The sequence below is a fragment of the Dermacentor andersoni genome, chromosome 2, assembly GCF_023375885.2.
Source record: "Dermacentor andersoni chromosome 2, qqDerAnde1_hic_scaffold, whole genome shotgun sequence".
Taxonomy (NCBI): domain Eukaryota; kingdom Metazoa; phylum Arthropoda; class Arachnida; order Ixodida; family Ixodidae; genus Dermacentor; species Dermacentor andersoni.
Window position 1 is genome coordinate 191,616,789 of NC_092815.1, and position 14,788 is coordinate 191,631,576.

General features: G+C 49.5%; 2 protein-coding genes across 2 annotated transcripts; one reads left to right on the forward strand and one right to left on the reverse strand.

Annotated features, from left to right (window-relative positions):
• Positions 1-1,623: 1,623 nt before the first annotated feature.
• Positions 1,624-3,414, reverse strand: LOC129387483 (putative nuclease HARBI1). The gene is made up of 3 exons (XM_055076403.1): positions 2,872-3,414; positions 1,990-2,130; positions 1,624-1,944 (listed from the first exon to the last, which is right to left on the reverse strand). Exons 1-3 carry the CDS (start codon positions 3,412-3,414, stop codon positions 1,624-1,626), a joined length of 1,005 nt encoding a protein of 334 aa, XP_054932378.1.
• Positions 3,415-4,383: 969 nt separating this feature from the next.
• On the forward strand, positions 4,384-7,979 carry LOC126540796 (putative nuclease HARBI1). The gene is made up of 3 exons (XM_050187635.1): positions 4,384-4,845; positions 5,715-5,747; positions 7,899-7,979. Exons 1-3 carry the CDS (start codon positions 4,384-4,386, stop codon positions 7,977-7,979), a joined length of 576 nt encoding a protein of 191 aa, XP_050043592.1.
• Positions 7,980-14,788: the final 6,809 nt, after the last annotated feature.

Genomic DNA, 14,788 nt, shown 5'->3' on the forward strand with positions numbered 1-14,788 from the left:
GTGGCTGCAAGAAGGCAGTAGAAAATTTGAAGTTTTATTATTTATTATGTTTATTTTAATATATTTTATTATTTATTATTATTATTCGTTCATTATAATAGCTTTGATGTCATTCTGTCCATTTAAATATTTTTTCACTGATCTCTAAACTTTGGGATGTTACTTGAAAATAGTAGAAATAAAACAATTACCTTATTTCCGTTATGTGCACAAGAAATTGCATACTATTTCTGTAACTTTATCGTTAGTATGTTTTAGTATATCTTAGCAAGTATCATTAATATGTTTATGGTGTTTCAGTCACATGAGTTAGATGGTAGTCATGCTAGTGTTTGCTCTTTCTGTACTCTGTGTTGTTGCATTGAGGTCCAATTTTTTTTTCTTGCAAGGTACCACATCCAGCGTATACCTGAAATCACTAGATGGCTGATTTACAATTGTGTTACACATTACATATAGGGAAGCTCACTCTTGAATGGAAATGATTATTTGGTGCCTGACGGGGATTCTCCAGCTAACAGCTGATGCCTTGTACGCGGAGAAAAACAGTATTAGTCATATTGTTTTCAACTAGGTCATGTTATTCCTGCCATTTATATCGAAGTACAGAATGCTAGTCAGGCTTGCATGATGCTATTTATTTGTATGCTTACCACTTTTATAAGGAGAGGGTAATAAGTGTTACATGAAGCACTTCTGGCTAGCCACATAGGCTCCTGCTGTGATATTTTTTTGCTACTACTTCCATGTAATTTTATATATGCTAAGCTGCAGCTATGGAGTGCATTACTGTACTTGATACTGAAGAGTAGTTCAAGGTGCTGTGATATGTGACAGAGACACATCGTGCAGGCTTCCTGCTACAGCAGCACGTTAGTCCAGCTCATTGTGACATATTTCATCGCTGTTACTACTTTAGAAATGTTGTATGTGGGGTGTATCTGAATGCAGAACATGTAGTGGCTGACATTTATATGTATTTTTTGGGGTGACACGAGCATGTTTACAAAGTTGAAGCCATGAAGTACATTAAAGTAATACCATTTCCTTGAGCTACACCATGTCTTGGCTTCACTGCATGCTGGCTGAATATACTACATGAACAATGTGCCCATTGCAGTGTGAAACCAAATGTTCTTCTGAAGTTTCAATCTAGCTACACAGTTGGCTACTGGGATGGACAAAAATGTCGAAATGGCACGACATGTCTTCGTGCAAAGCATACCGCTGTCTGTTTTGTTTTCATTATTCCCTGTTATAACAGTGTGCCGTTTTGTATTTTGTGTTTCTAGTTGTTTAAGAATAAAATTACAAAAGAAAAAAGAACCCGGAAAAGAGATGCAGCAGCACACCCGCTGAGGTGCTTGTGCTGTTCTTTGTATTCTCCTTGATTTCTTGTTCCCATCAGGAACCAGGTTGCCCAGCAACACTTTTTTAAGGTCGCTCTTTCACTGTTTCTAAACCTTTTGTTACTGTGACACACCCTGTGAAAATCCGCAATTGACATTTCAGTATTATTCAAAACAAATATTTTTTTTTTTGAAAATAGGGCGACCATTTCATTTTTTCGATAGCATTAAGAGGTTTGCCTTTTCACGCCTATGTTGCAGAACTCGCCCAACTTTACGGTTGAGCCGCGCGACGAGCCTGCTGTTGCTGCCTCAGCTGACGATGCAGCGCACGCAGATGAGTGGTACGCCAGGTAGGGGCCGCAGAGAACAGGTTGACAACCGGGCTCCTCATCTGCTTTGCCCTCATGAGCAGCTCTCTAGGCGTTTCTTGCCGGCAGGTGTGGTGCCCTTCAGGCACAGGCAAGCCCTGTTGCAGCGGTGGCTGGTTGTCCTTGGCCTCCTCATCGCTGTCCTGCAGCTCCGGCTCCCCTGCCTTCAAAGCAATGTTGTGGAGAACGGCGCAGGCTGCCACGATTGTGGCTGCATCCTTGGGCTGATAAAGGAGGGTCCGGTACCTTTAGAGGCACTGGAACCTTGCCTTCAAGACGCCAATACCCCTCTCCACAACGTTCCTCATGGAGGCATGGGCCCGGTTGTAGCGCGCCTCCGGAGTGCCAATGCCTGGGTGGCCTGGCACAGGTGTCAGCAGCCATGGCTCAGAGAGGGTAGCCTGAGTCTCCTGCATGTTGGAAACATAACTGTGTAATATACTTCACTGACTGCAACATGTCTGCAGCACTCACCAAGCACCCATTCTCCACGTCGCAGGTTACGTGTGAGGCGGCCTAACAGTGGTGAGTGCCTCCACACGTAGGAGTCATGGCAGGATCCGAGGAAACGGGGATCGATGTCCACGATGCGCATGTGGGTATCACACACCTAGAGGGCAGAATAAACGGGCGGAAAATGGTTCAGGATAATCAATTTCAGCTGGAATATTTTTGTATTTCACGTCATGCTGACAGATAAATAGTCTGAATGAAATGTTTTTGCACCAACATGATTTCATCATTCTTTCCCAGACACAGCTGCATTCTTCATCACATTAGTAAAAAGCAATCTCCGAAACAGTTTTCTTTAATTATTGCAAGAAAGAACTACATTCACGAGAGATTTGTGAATTAACGCTGATCATAGTCGCCTTGGTCGTTCAATGCGTACACTTATACCCGTACCGCAAGGGCACTATCGATCGCGATCTATTTGATTCGGTTCGAAATTATCAACACCGATTACCTGTCTCCCACAGCTTAAGCAAATGAGTCAATCTGGACCGATAAATTCAATTCCGAACGGGCTCGATCACGATCGATACTGCTTTACGTGGTACCCGTATTGTACACACTACGACATTACATGAAACCGATAACCTATATAAAAGATGCAAGCGTGCAAAAAATGGCAGATCGTGAATACTTACGATCATAGTATTCAAGGCGTAGAACCCTTTTCTTGACATGAAGCCCGCAGTCTCACCCGGACTGAGTCCGTCAGGCTGTTTTATCGCTATGAGCGTCCCGTTGACACAGGCCACTACACCGGGAATGCTGCCGCGATCCGCAAAGGCCGACTTTGCACTAGCCTTGCCGGCCGTTGTCAACGGGACGCTCACCCAACCCTGTTGCCGGCCCACCACGGTTATTGCTTCCGCAACTGCGTGAATGCTCTCGCTCACGGAAGCCTGCCCCATGGATACGAATTTTTCGCTGCCGATGGATCTTTGGAAGCTCCCCGTCGCGAAGAAACGGAGAGCACAAAGCACCTTGTCTTGCGTCGTGATGCCACCGGTCCGAAGGCCACCGATGGCGTCTTCCAATTGCTCACAGAGCCAGCGCACAGTGCTCTTCGAGAGCCTGAAGTCCTCGCGGAACTCTTCCTCGGTAAGCTCGTCAAATGCGTCCCGAAAGATGCGTCGCCGACGCTGCCCGAGAGACTCCAAAAGCGCGACAATAGGAGCGGCCATCGTGACTCATGAGCGCCAAACCGCCCAACAATGAACGCGATTCTCTGAGCACAAAGTGAAACGGCGAGCATTCTCGACAAATGCGCTCAGATCAATCAAAATTAAAACAAAGAACACTATTTATATTTATTACAGCGCAAGCACAACATTTAATTTCACTGTGATCACAGTTGTTTTCAATAATTAACATCGCTAACGTTCGGCGATGGCGGATCGCGTTTTAATCACGAAGAACTGGACCCCCGCCAGGGCCAGCCATGTTCGGCGAGCGGCGACATTATGAGCAGACGACAGGCGCATCGTCTGCTACTAGCGCTGCTATGGCAACGGCCATTCATTCTTTGAAACGAATGCCCTTGTCGACCGTTCCACGCTAGCGGCTGTTTCCCCTCGCTTTTGGAATGATTGACAGGAGTGTGACGTAAGAGCATTTTATGGTCCCGCCCCGGCGCAATGGCCGCCGTAACGAAACGCGCGGGCGCCAACGAATCACGAGAGGGCAAGCGAGAGAACGGAAAAGCGAGCGGACGTATTCTGAAACGTTCGCCGCCGCGAAAGTTTCGCCCTGGCCATGCCTCCGCCGTTGCGGCGCGCGCTGAATGGCTGCTTTGACAAATCCGGAAATTCACTTGCGCTACCTGGTAGTTCCTTTCTACGTCATTTAACGTCACGGTGTCATTGGGTGCTCCGGACATATATTGAATAAGCAAACATGTCTTTTGGCGTTCGGTTGCTGGAGTCTAGTACAGGGCAGTTAGGTGGTAGCTTATAGTAGAGTTATTGATGGCGTGGTGCACGTGTTGTTTCCAGGCGATTATTCATTGATATATAACAGGCTGTGTTCCCTTGTGCAAGTGACACGTGTGGGTGGCAGTGTTTTTGAGCAGCGCCATGAACAACGCACTCCTCGCGTGGTTCGTCGCGCCACGGCGGGAACAACATACCCGCTCCAGCCGTGACGCCTTCGCCATGAGGGGAGAAGCTTTTCGGCGCCATTTCCGCACGACGAAGAGCGCCCTCTGGCTGCTTTGCAGTGAGCTTGCCCACTTCCTGGTGCCGCTGACCGCGGGGGGCCTGAGCGTCGAGGACCAAGTCCTCTGTGCCCTCAGGTTCTTTGCAACTGGCAGCTTCCAGTCGTCAGTCGGCAGTGAGGCGACCATCGACATGTCCCAGCCGTCTGTAAGCCGCTGCATTGCAAAAGTCGCGCGGGCCATTGTTCAGGTTGGGAAGGAGAAAGGATGGGTGGCCTTCCCACGCACCGCCAGCGAGCGAGCTGCAATTAAGCAAGGGTTCTTGCAGCGCGGCAGGCTCGGCGGCGTGATTGGGTGCGTGGATGGCACGTTCATCGCCATCGTCGCCCCGAACCTGCCTCCTGCGCAGAAGGCAACGTATTGGTACCGGAAGGGCTATTACGCCCTCAATGCAATGGTGGTAAGTTGTAAACGAAATTGCATGTAATGGAGCAACAATTAATGGACAGTCATTGGCATCACCGTCACACAATTGTCTGCAATGTGTTTCAGGTGTGTGACTCGGACTTGAGGGTCCTTCACGTTGACCCGCGATCCGCTGGGTCGTGCCACGACGCGCACGTGTGGCGGTACGCGTCGCTTGCCGGCGCATTGCCAGCGCCGCATTGCCGTCCAAGACGGCGAGTACCTTCTCAGTGAGTAGTAACAAAGTTGCTCTCAAAAGAAAACTACTCTATGCGTGTGTATGATGTCCTATGTTGCGTAAGATGCCAGAAATACTGACTGCTATCTTTCTATGTGCAGGCGACAGTGCATACCCCCTAGAGCCGTGGCTCCTGACACCTGCGCCCGGCCACCCTGCCCCGCACACACCGGTAGGGCGCTACAACGCCGCGCACACTTCCGCAAGGTCAGCGGTGGAGCGCTGCATCCGCGTCATGAAGAGCCGATTCCGATGTCTGCTGCGGCACCGCGCCTTGCATTACGGCCCCAAAAAGGCAGCTAGGATTGTGGCAGCGTGTGCGGCACTAAACAACCTGTGCATTGACGAAGATGTGCCGCATACGGGCCGCGTGTACTCAGGAGACGACGACGCCAGCGACCGTCTGCATGGCTCAAGCAGCGCAGGAACACGGGGGCACCTCGGGGCAGGCGGGCACTGTATTTGCGCGGGAGGGCGGCACGTGCAAGGCAGATTGCAATACTCTCGATTGCTCGTAATCGCCACTTGCAGCATGTACAAAGAGCGGTTTGCCACGCACGTCGCCTGCAACGCTAGGCTGTAGCAGTTTGCCCGTTGCTGCCTCCCCTTGCTGCTCCCATGTGCAGACACCTGCCGCCGCCCCCTTCTGCCCGAGCAGTGTGCGTCGCTTTGTGCCAGACGCTCTCACGTGCTGACACTTGCTCCTCCTGTGCTGGGTGTGCTTGTGGTTTCGTTGCTGCCTCCCCTTGCCGCTCCCATGTGCAGACACCTGCCGCCGCCTCCTTCTGCATTACAAGTGTGCGCCGCATTTCGGCTGTTATTGCCTCCCCTTTCTTGCTCCCTAGTGCTGAAACGTGTGTTGGTGAGCTCGTAGTGTGTATGGTTTTCTGTCAAGTGGTGCCTCCTTGCTACTCCAGTGTGCCGACACCTGCCGCCATCTGCTGGGGCATTAGAAGTGTGTGTGGTTTTGTGGCAGTCGGTTGCCCCACCTGACCTACACGTGCCAACATTCCTTATTGTGATAGAGGTGTTTGTGTTTGTAGTGATGTTTCTCGGCTTTCTTTTAAGGGGGAGCTTCTTGTGCAGTGTCTAGGCAACGGCTTGCGCTGCTCAGCATTGCCTTATGCTAGCTGCTGCCTTGTTTAACAGGTCTTGTGGAATGCAAGGGTCGAAGCTACAATAATGTGTTCTGGCTGTCATGCCACTGGTATCCCCGCTACTTCCTGGCTGCATCCTTGCGGCAGGGCCAGGAAACGCTGCATTCAGTGGGAATAGGAGCAAATCAGTGAGGCAGGTGATGTGAATGTGATTACACGTCATCTCCAGAACCAGCACGGCATCGTTTGTGTGAATCCGTTTGCATCATGCAATTTCGCCATTCTCACAGCATTGCAGCCTTGCTGTCATGGATGATGATGTGCCATCGCACCACTAACGCCACACCCTTGTGTGCAGGGTCAGCGAAAGAAAAGTGCAAGATTCGTGTGCATCATATGTAGTGTAAACACTATATGTACCGTGGAAGGTGGAAGTTTGCCATGACGTGGTGCAGCGAGGCGTGCACCACATCTGAAAACAAAACGCTGTTTTCTCGATGCCGTCACTTCATGATATTGCACTACCGCAATACCACATCTTTAGATGTCATGCTATCGTTACCGTATCGTAGCAGTTATTCCACCTTCGTAACACCACTGCTATCATCCACTTGTAACATTGCAATAACTTCAGCATCACATTTCTGTTGTCAGCATTTCCACTACAGCGTAGTCTTGCTGGCACTGCCATTGTAATGGCACCGTCATGTTACCATTGGCATCTTTTCAATGCCAGCGCGGCGTTGTTGTCACGTCTCTGCTTCTTCTCTTGAGTTGGCAGTATACATTCACTGCTGTCACGTCCATGATGCTTTACTGACATTGTGACTCGATAGCAGGTGTGCAGTCATAACAGTTGAGTTATAACAAGACTGTATCGAGGACGGACTTGATCCATGTGACGCTGAAGCTCACCTTCTGCCGCTGCACCGGTGATCATTCGGGATCCTCTTGTTTCTTTCACTGTGGCTGGCAGCCGCCTTTCTTCCTCCCCGAAGTTGGGAGTCCGAACAAGAGTGCCCGGTATCAGCTTGTTTTCTTGATCTGCCTGTGGACAGATAGGGAAGGCTACGGGTGGTAGAAGGCATGCGTCCAACCGAGAACGGATCTGGTATCCCAAAAGTTATTGAGACTGTGATCATCCAGGGGCGTTCTAAGGTAGCTAAAGAGCAGTTTAGCCAATCGCTCAGACAAGTCACCTGACCCAACCTTCTTGAGGCCATCTTTCAGGGTCCGCACGGCGCCTTCAGCAAGCCCGTTCGATTGGGGGTGATATGGTGCCGTACTAAAGTGCTTTATGTTGGTTCCTGTCACAAACTTCGTGAAAGTCTCTGGCGTGAACTGAGTTCCGTTGTCTGCCGCAATGATTCTTGGTATGCTCAGCCAGCTGAAGATTTCACGCAAGGATGTAACTGTCGATTGTGCTGTGGCATGACGCACTGGAATTGCTTCGATCCATTTTGAATGTGAATCTATGGCCACTAGGATCATGGTGGTGTTCACTGGACCAGCATAACCCAAATGGACACGTGACCAATTGTCATGCGTTAGTGGCCAGTTTACTGGTATTTTTGCCGGTGGCATTGCGTTTGCTTGTATGCATGTAGTACATTTCCTACTGATTTGTTCGATAGCTCCGTCGATGACGGGCCACCACACGAAAGTACGGGCCAACGACTTCATTGCTGACATTCCCTGGTGCGTCTCGTGCAGGAATTGCAGCATGTCACCACGAGCAGCCTCGGGAATCACGACTCTGTGACCCCAGTAAATGAGACCTTTGTAAACGGTTAGCTCACTTTTTCGTGCGAAGTATAGGTCCAACTACGGATCGGGTGCTACATACTTCTTTGGCCAGCCATGAAGTATGTAGGAATTGACATTTCCAAGTACTTGACCTTTCTCGGTCAACTGTCTCAATGCTTGCGACGAAAGGGGCATGTCATCTAGCTGCTGCAGCGAGTGCATGAACTCGTGTAGCTCCTCTGATGTGTCGTCAGTGGTTTCTAGAGGAGGCCGACTGAGTGCGTCAGCATTCAGGTTGTCCAAGCCAGGTTTGTACTCTATCTTATACTGGTATGCTCCCAGCAGCGAGGACCAATGCTGAATTCTTGCGGCAGCCATGATGGGCGTGGGACGATTTTCGCGAAATAGACCCACCAGCGGCTTGTGAGATGTGATGAAGGTGAATGCTCTTCCCAGACGGTAGTCCCGAAACTTTCATACCCCGAACACTAGGGCCAACGTTTCACGCTCCAGTAGGGAATAATTCCGTTCCCCTTTGCTAAGTCTTTGAGAACAAAAGCCTGTAAGCTTGTCAACGTTGCCAGTGCGATGGGACAGTACTGCTCCGATACCGTTGTGTGACGCATCGCACTCCAAGCGCAGCGGCAGTAAGGGGTCGAAGTGAGTGAGCATTTTGGCATTGCATAAAGCGTTTTTTGACTTCTGAAACGCTTCCCGTTGTTGACAGCCACACTTCCAGCGACGTTCTTTGGTTAGAAAATTGTAGAGCGGTGATAGCAGACGGGCCATATTGGGAATGAACTTGCTGTAATACGTGAGAAGACCCAACTATGAACGCAGCTCGCTCACGTGCCTGGGTGTACGCGCCCGCATGACAGCATCCATGTTCTTCTCCAGAGGTTGCATCCCTCCAGTACTGATCTTGTGGCCATGATACGAAACCTCAGGCATCCTGAAGGTGCACTTGTGCTTCCTTAGCTTGACGCTACACTCTCGAAAGCGCTGGAGAACTGCCTTGAGGTTCTTTCTGCAGTTGTTCCCCTTCTCGGCCACCAGAACGTCGTCAAAGTACGCCTGGACTCCCGGCAAACCGTTCAGGACGCTGTCCATTATTCGCTGAAAGATAGCTGGGGCAGAAGAAACACCAAATGGCAGGCGATTAAAGCAAAATAATCCCCGATGTGTGTTAACGACCGTCAGCTTCTTTGACTGCTCATACAGGGGAACCTGGTTGTAGGCGTCTGGAAGGTTCAATGTGCTGTAAACGCCACCCTCGTGCAGTGCAGCGAAAAGGTCATTGATTACTGGGAGTGGGTACTGCTCCGTCACACAGCTGGCATTTACCGTCAGCTTGTAATTGCCACACAATCGAAGTGTTCCGTCTTCATTACCGGAACTATCGGCGTCGCCCACTCCAAGTGAGCCACCGGGGACAGGACTCTGAATTTAACAAGCCTGTCGAGCTCGTATGAAACGTTTTGTCGCTATGCATATGGAAGTGGCCTGGCTTTGAAGAACTCTGGAACTGCATCCTCCTTTATGTATAGATGAGTGGGCGGAACCTTGAACAGACCCAGTTCAGGTGTAATCACGTCCTCGTACTCACACAGGATCGCTTGCAAGTTTAGCCCTTGCTCCTTAATGCTCGACACGCTCAAAACCGCGGCCCCTTCGTTGTTCAGCGCCTGGATGAGGTCACGGCTACACAGGCTCGGTCCGGAGACGCGAACAACGGTCAGTGACGCCGTAACAGTCGTGCCGCAGAATGAAACTGGGAGCGTTTACTTCCCGGCTATAGGTAACAGACCCAAGTAGCATGACAACCTCAAGGTGGAATTTTTCAATGCGTGGCCAGCTTGTGTGATGTTGGCAGTAGACGTCCCAGGGCACCACGCGCAAGAGTGAGCCGGTGTCACTTTCCATGACGATGTCGGCTCCACCTCAGCAAAAATTGCATCGTACCGGGCTGACGATTCCGTTGTCTGCGGTTGGTTGCGGCTTTAGTGTATACAACTGTGCGGAGAGCTCGGCTTCGGCATTTTCCCTTGAGCCGCTGCTCAGCGCCAAGCTCTGGTGCGGTCGCCTTTCCTTAGATCGACACACGGCAGCTAGGTGCCCATTTTTCCTACAGTTGAAACATTAGTCATCTTTAGAGGCGCAAGTCGCCTCACCGTGCTAGCGGATTCAACACCAATGACAACTTTCAGACGATCCACTCGCCTGACTACAGGTTTTTCCTGCCTGTCGCTGCGGTCGATCGCCCGCTAGTCTGTGAAGCTGGGGCTCTTCTTTCGGTTCCGTCTGCTTCATAACCTGAACACGCTGTCGTGCAGCCTCTGCTGCAAGCACAATGTTTTGTGCCTCCTGCAATATCAGTTTCTGGTGATAAAGCAGTGCCGTCTGCACGTCACTGCTGCGAATTCCACACACGATCCTGTCTCGCAGCAGGCGGTTCAACATGGTGCCAAATTAGCATTTATCAGCCAGGCGTCATAGCTCTACGCTAACCTGTTGAGCTGATTTTGCTTCCCTTTGAATGCGGGTGAAGAACTTGAAGCTTGCGGCTATCTCATTTGGCGGGGGTGCGTAAAATTCTTCGAGCATGGCAACTGCTTCCGCGTAGTTAACTCGCTCACCTTTCGTGGGGCAAAACGACCACTCAGTACGTCGATAGGCTTTGAGCTCAGTGCCGAGATGAGAAGCGCCCTTTCTGTAGCGTCATCGACGATGCCGTCACCCTCGAAGTACGACTCGACTCTGATGTAGTACGACGACCACGTGTCCTTGGCGTCGGCGAAATGTGAAACTTGGTACGCCATGGCAGGAGTGTTCGCCGCCATCAGGGTTCTGGTTCGTTGCTCGTCGCCACTGTTATAAATCAACTGTTATGACTGCTACCAGGCGCGAACAGCATCCGGCCGGACGGCCAGGAGCATAATAAAGGCCACACAAGAACGGGAACAATGCGCACGTTTATTCAGTGACAGCCCTTTGTACAGATGTTCTCAAGCTGCTCCGGCACGTGCGATGACGCCAGTCTCGCGCCACGGCAAACGCGGTTTTCTCTGTCTTCGTTGTCGTTTTCACTTTGCAGCAGTTGTGAACACTGCATTGTCGTCACACAAGTGTGCCTGTTGCAATAATGCAACTGTGATCATACCATTCTGGTTGCCCTAATGGTGACGTCGTTTCAATATCCTTGTAAATGCAGCATTGGTGCGCCTTCAACATGTTTGCATTCGTGGCTGCAAGCCTGTCGCATGTGTGTTAATGTTGTTCTTTAGCCTTTCTGATGTTACGGCAGTGGCAGCGTTCCATCATTAACATAACGTTGGTGTCATACGGTGACATTCATAGTGTTGCTGTTATTGTGATGTCTTTCATGCTTCTCTTTCCATCACGGCGCCCGGCTACTGAACGACGATGATAGTGTATGCTAGAGAAAATTAGCCCAACTAGGACATGCCATGTGCACTTGCCACTGCTTGATGGGCGGCAATAGTGTTCCTCGTGAAATACCGTTAAAAGTGTGATTACGCGTACTTTTTTAAGCCCGTCAGCATCACATATTTTTCACGGCACTCTACTTCCCGATGCTCCAATGCCATGACACCGGCTCTCTCATCCTTGTGCGTTGCAGATGTATGTGCTGTTGTGGGACTTGTTTAGTCATACGCGTAATGTGTGTGTTGACCGATGTGGTCTTGAACAAGAAACCACAGTCAAGCAGATCCTAAGGGGATGAGAAGCATTGTGTTCCTACGTGAGGACAAGACAATGGTAACATTGCTTTATGTGTTGCGGTTGTGCAACAATGTTGAAACTCCAGAAGAGGGTTATAGCGCCGAAATAACACAACACACAGCAAGCGAGACGGGACAGGCGCAACTTCCAACTGTTTATTCACCGCGTATGCGAATGAATATGAAGACAAACAAAGATGGGTAGCAAGAACCACACAAAGCTTTTGCTGGATGTATCGCCCTCGCGCACAAAAAGAACTAATGCCCTATGATTCCTCCCATTCAAAGACAGTAAAGCGCGCCATTGCTCAGATGTGCCTGGAAGCGTCGCTGAAGAAATCTTGTTGCCATAAGGCAGAGGAAAGCTTTCACACCCAGATTCGGAAGTTGGAAAAAGCAGGCTTTCCAACCTCGATCTTAACCGGAGTAGCTGAAGCCTTGCTGCGAAAATTGAAAAAAGAAAGTACAATGAAGGGCGACCAAGATGACGTCCCCAAAAGCAAAAGTAGACCGGTTGTCATCCCGTACACCCATAAGGTAGCCCACAATTTGAAGCATGTAGCGACTAAATATAAGGTTCCTGTGGTTTTTTCCGCCCCAAAGAAACTGGCTGGCCTGTGCGTTAAAACTGATCCCAACAAGGTAAACAAAACTGACTATAAAAAGAGACATGCAGCCCCGCTTGTTAAATGTGCCGTGGGAGTCGTATATCAGATACCTCTCACATGTGGAAAGAAGTACATCGGACAAACCGGCCGCTGTATTAATGACCGATTAGCGGAACATAATCGCGATTTAAAAAATAGCACTGGTTCTCATCTGCCGCATCATTGTAAAGCCTGCGGAGAAGAAAGGAAGATTAAGTGTGTGGCAAGGCTGAAAGAAGCAAATGTTTTAAACAGAAGCAAGGACCAGACAGCCCGTGAACTGTTGGAGGCCTACTATATTAAAACAAACTGTAGCCATTGTGTTAGCGCCCCATCTATCTCCATTTATAAGAATGAAACTGCTTTTTTGGATACACGGGCGTGAGATAGGTGTGTACCTCACCTATCTTTATCCGCTTTTTGTAAAAACCTCGTGCGCATGTGTGGTTCTTGCTACCCATCTTTGTTTGTCTTTATATTCATTCGCATACGCGGTGAATAAAAAGTTCGAACTTGCGCCTGTCCCGTCTTGCTTGCTGTGTGTTGTGTTATTTCGGCGCTATAACCCTCTTCTGGAAACATGCACCAACTAGCCCCCCAACAAGTATTACTCAATGTTGAAACTGCTCGCAACATGTGGTCAGTCAGTGTTATAGCCTCGCGCTGCAGAATGCGAGTATGAAGTTAACGCAGCTGTGCATCCGTATGAGAAATCTGCGCATGAAGGAATTCAACTAAGTGGAATCGCATGTATTGCCAAGCATACAACACGTGCACTGTAAACAAGGCAGTCTCCATTTGCGAATCGCTGTTGAGCCTTTCCTCGTGTGGAAGCTGTTTGCGACAGTGTGACTGGTCGTGAAGGTCTGTTTGCAAAAGCAAACATGGCTGCATAGCACCGTGGTAGTGACAAATATTTTTGAAGCGACCGTAGCAATCGAAGAATCATTACTGCGATCCAGCACCACGCTGGTGAAGTGCCTTAGCCGCAAAGACAGAACTTCCGCATAGTCAGCAGCGCCACCATGCCATGGAATGATTCTGGAAACGTAGACGCTTAGTATACCAATTTCAGTACTTCACCCCCAGAGCGGTGCCAATGACACGCAGAAATTGACTCGTGTTTGCTTTTTCCTACAATGGGCTGTTGCACCAGTTGTCGAGCGTCTTCTGTGGCCCCACACTTGATACAAGAATGCAATCGGGTTCTACAGCTTTTGCAATGGTGTTCAAGTACAACGTGGCTCGTTTGGCGAATGACATAGCGTCAGATGATTTCTTTTCACCATCGCCGCCTCATTACCAGGGGCCTGTGTAGACTGCGTTCCTAGATTTGTCATCATACATGATGCATTACGTTGCCCTACAGCTGTTACCGTTGGCAGCAGTGAAGGTGCACCAGTGCGCATTGCAAGTTGCACGTGATGCAAGGGAGCACTTTTTCCCAGCAGAACTAAAGGGATATTGCACAATGCGTGGGGACACACATTCTGCGTTTCTGAGGATGTGAAGGCAGAAATACATTGTTTGCAATAGAATTTCATGCATCGTTGGCGCTACAGACCTGCTCCGTGTGTGCTGCACACCTCGTTGGCACTTGATGAAAACGTGAAACTATGCCTTTCCCTCGTTCAGTAAAAGCAGGACAAGCCTTGTCCCCAAGGCGGTTAGGAATGCAACTGTCCACCTATAGAAGCAGCTATCATTACACAACCGTATGCAAGTGGGATAATGTAGTGGACATGATGTTTCGCTTGACACATTATGTTTGGGGTGGTGTAGGAGTGTGAGCGACACAATGCAATGCGAAGGAAACGTAACTAAACGTGTACGTTGCCTTGCTGAGGTGCTGACATAGGAAGGTAGAGCATGAATCTTTTGCGGTTCTGCAGACGTTACTTGGACAAATGTGCCACTACACGATATGTGTCTCACATCATGAAGGCACAGCACGCATGCGACGTTTTGTAGCAGCTGAGGAAACAGAACCGATGTGGGATCGAATGCAACAGCATCCAACAGCGTTACATGCATATTTTGCAAAGCGCATACACATTGCACACTTGCTCATATCCTATTCCATAATAAGTTTTGACGCACAAACAGTGCAAATACATGTGTTTCCACCGATTGTTCTATTCAGCAGGTGCGTAGAACATGCGAGGCAGACATTTCCTGGCAAGCATGTTGGAACCTCCTCGTACATTTGCTAATTGGAGGAGACTGGAAGCTCATTTAAAGATCATTTCGGCACATATCTTGTATGTGACATTCTTGTATGAACTCCTACACCACGCTACGGGTACAGAAACGTGACTGCAAGAAAGGTGCACAAGTGCTTGCGGCCCATTGAGGAAATTTTTGTTGTGAGGAGATGCCGCAGCCTTTCTGACCACATAATACGAAGAGGAGTATGGCACACTTCAAAGGGAAACTAAAGGTTAACATTAAGTCAACGTGTGCTGTT

Bases quoted from the DNA above. Each gene is read 5' to 3' on its own strand.
- LOC129387483 (XM_055076403.1), bottom strand. From the start codon at position 3,414: ATGGCCGCTCCTATTGTCGCGCTTTTGGAGTCTCTCGGGCAGCGTCGG. The intron at 2,131-2,871 runs GTAAGTATTCAC...TCCAACATGCAG, and splicing joins ACGCCTTGAATACTATGATC to GAGACTCAGGCTACCCTCTC. The intron at 1,945-1,989 runs GCAAGGTTCCAG...CTCCTTTATCAG, and splicing joins GGGGTATTGGCGTCTTGAAG to CCCAAGGATGCAGCCACAAT.
- LOC126540796 (XM_050187635.1), top strand. From the start codon at position 4,384: ATGAGGGGAGAAGCTTTTCGGCGCCATTTCCGCACGACGAAGAGCGCC. The intron at 4,846-5,714 runs GTAAGTTGTAAA...TCCCATGTGCAG, and splicing joins ACGCCCTCAATGCAATGGTG to ACACCTGCCGCCGCCCCCTT. The intron at 5,748-7,898 runs GTGCGTCGCTTT...CGTCTCGTGCAG, and splicing joins CCCCCTTCTGCCCGAGCAGT to GAATTGCAGCATGTCACCAC.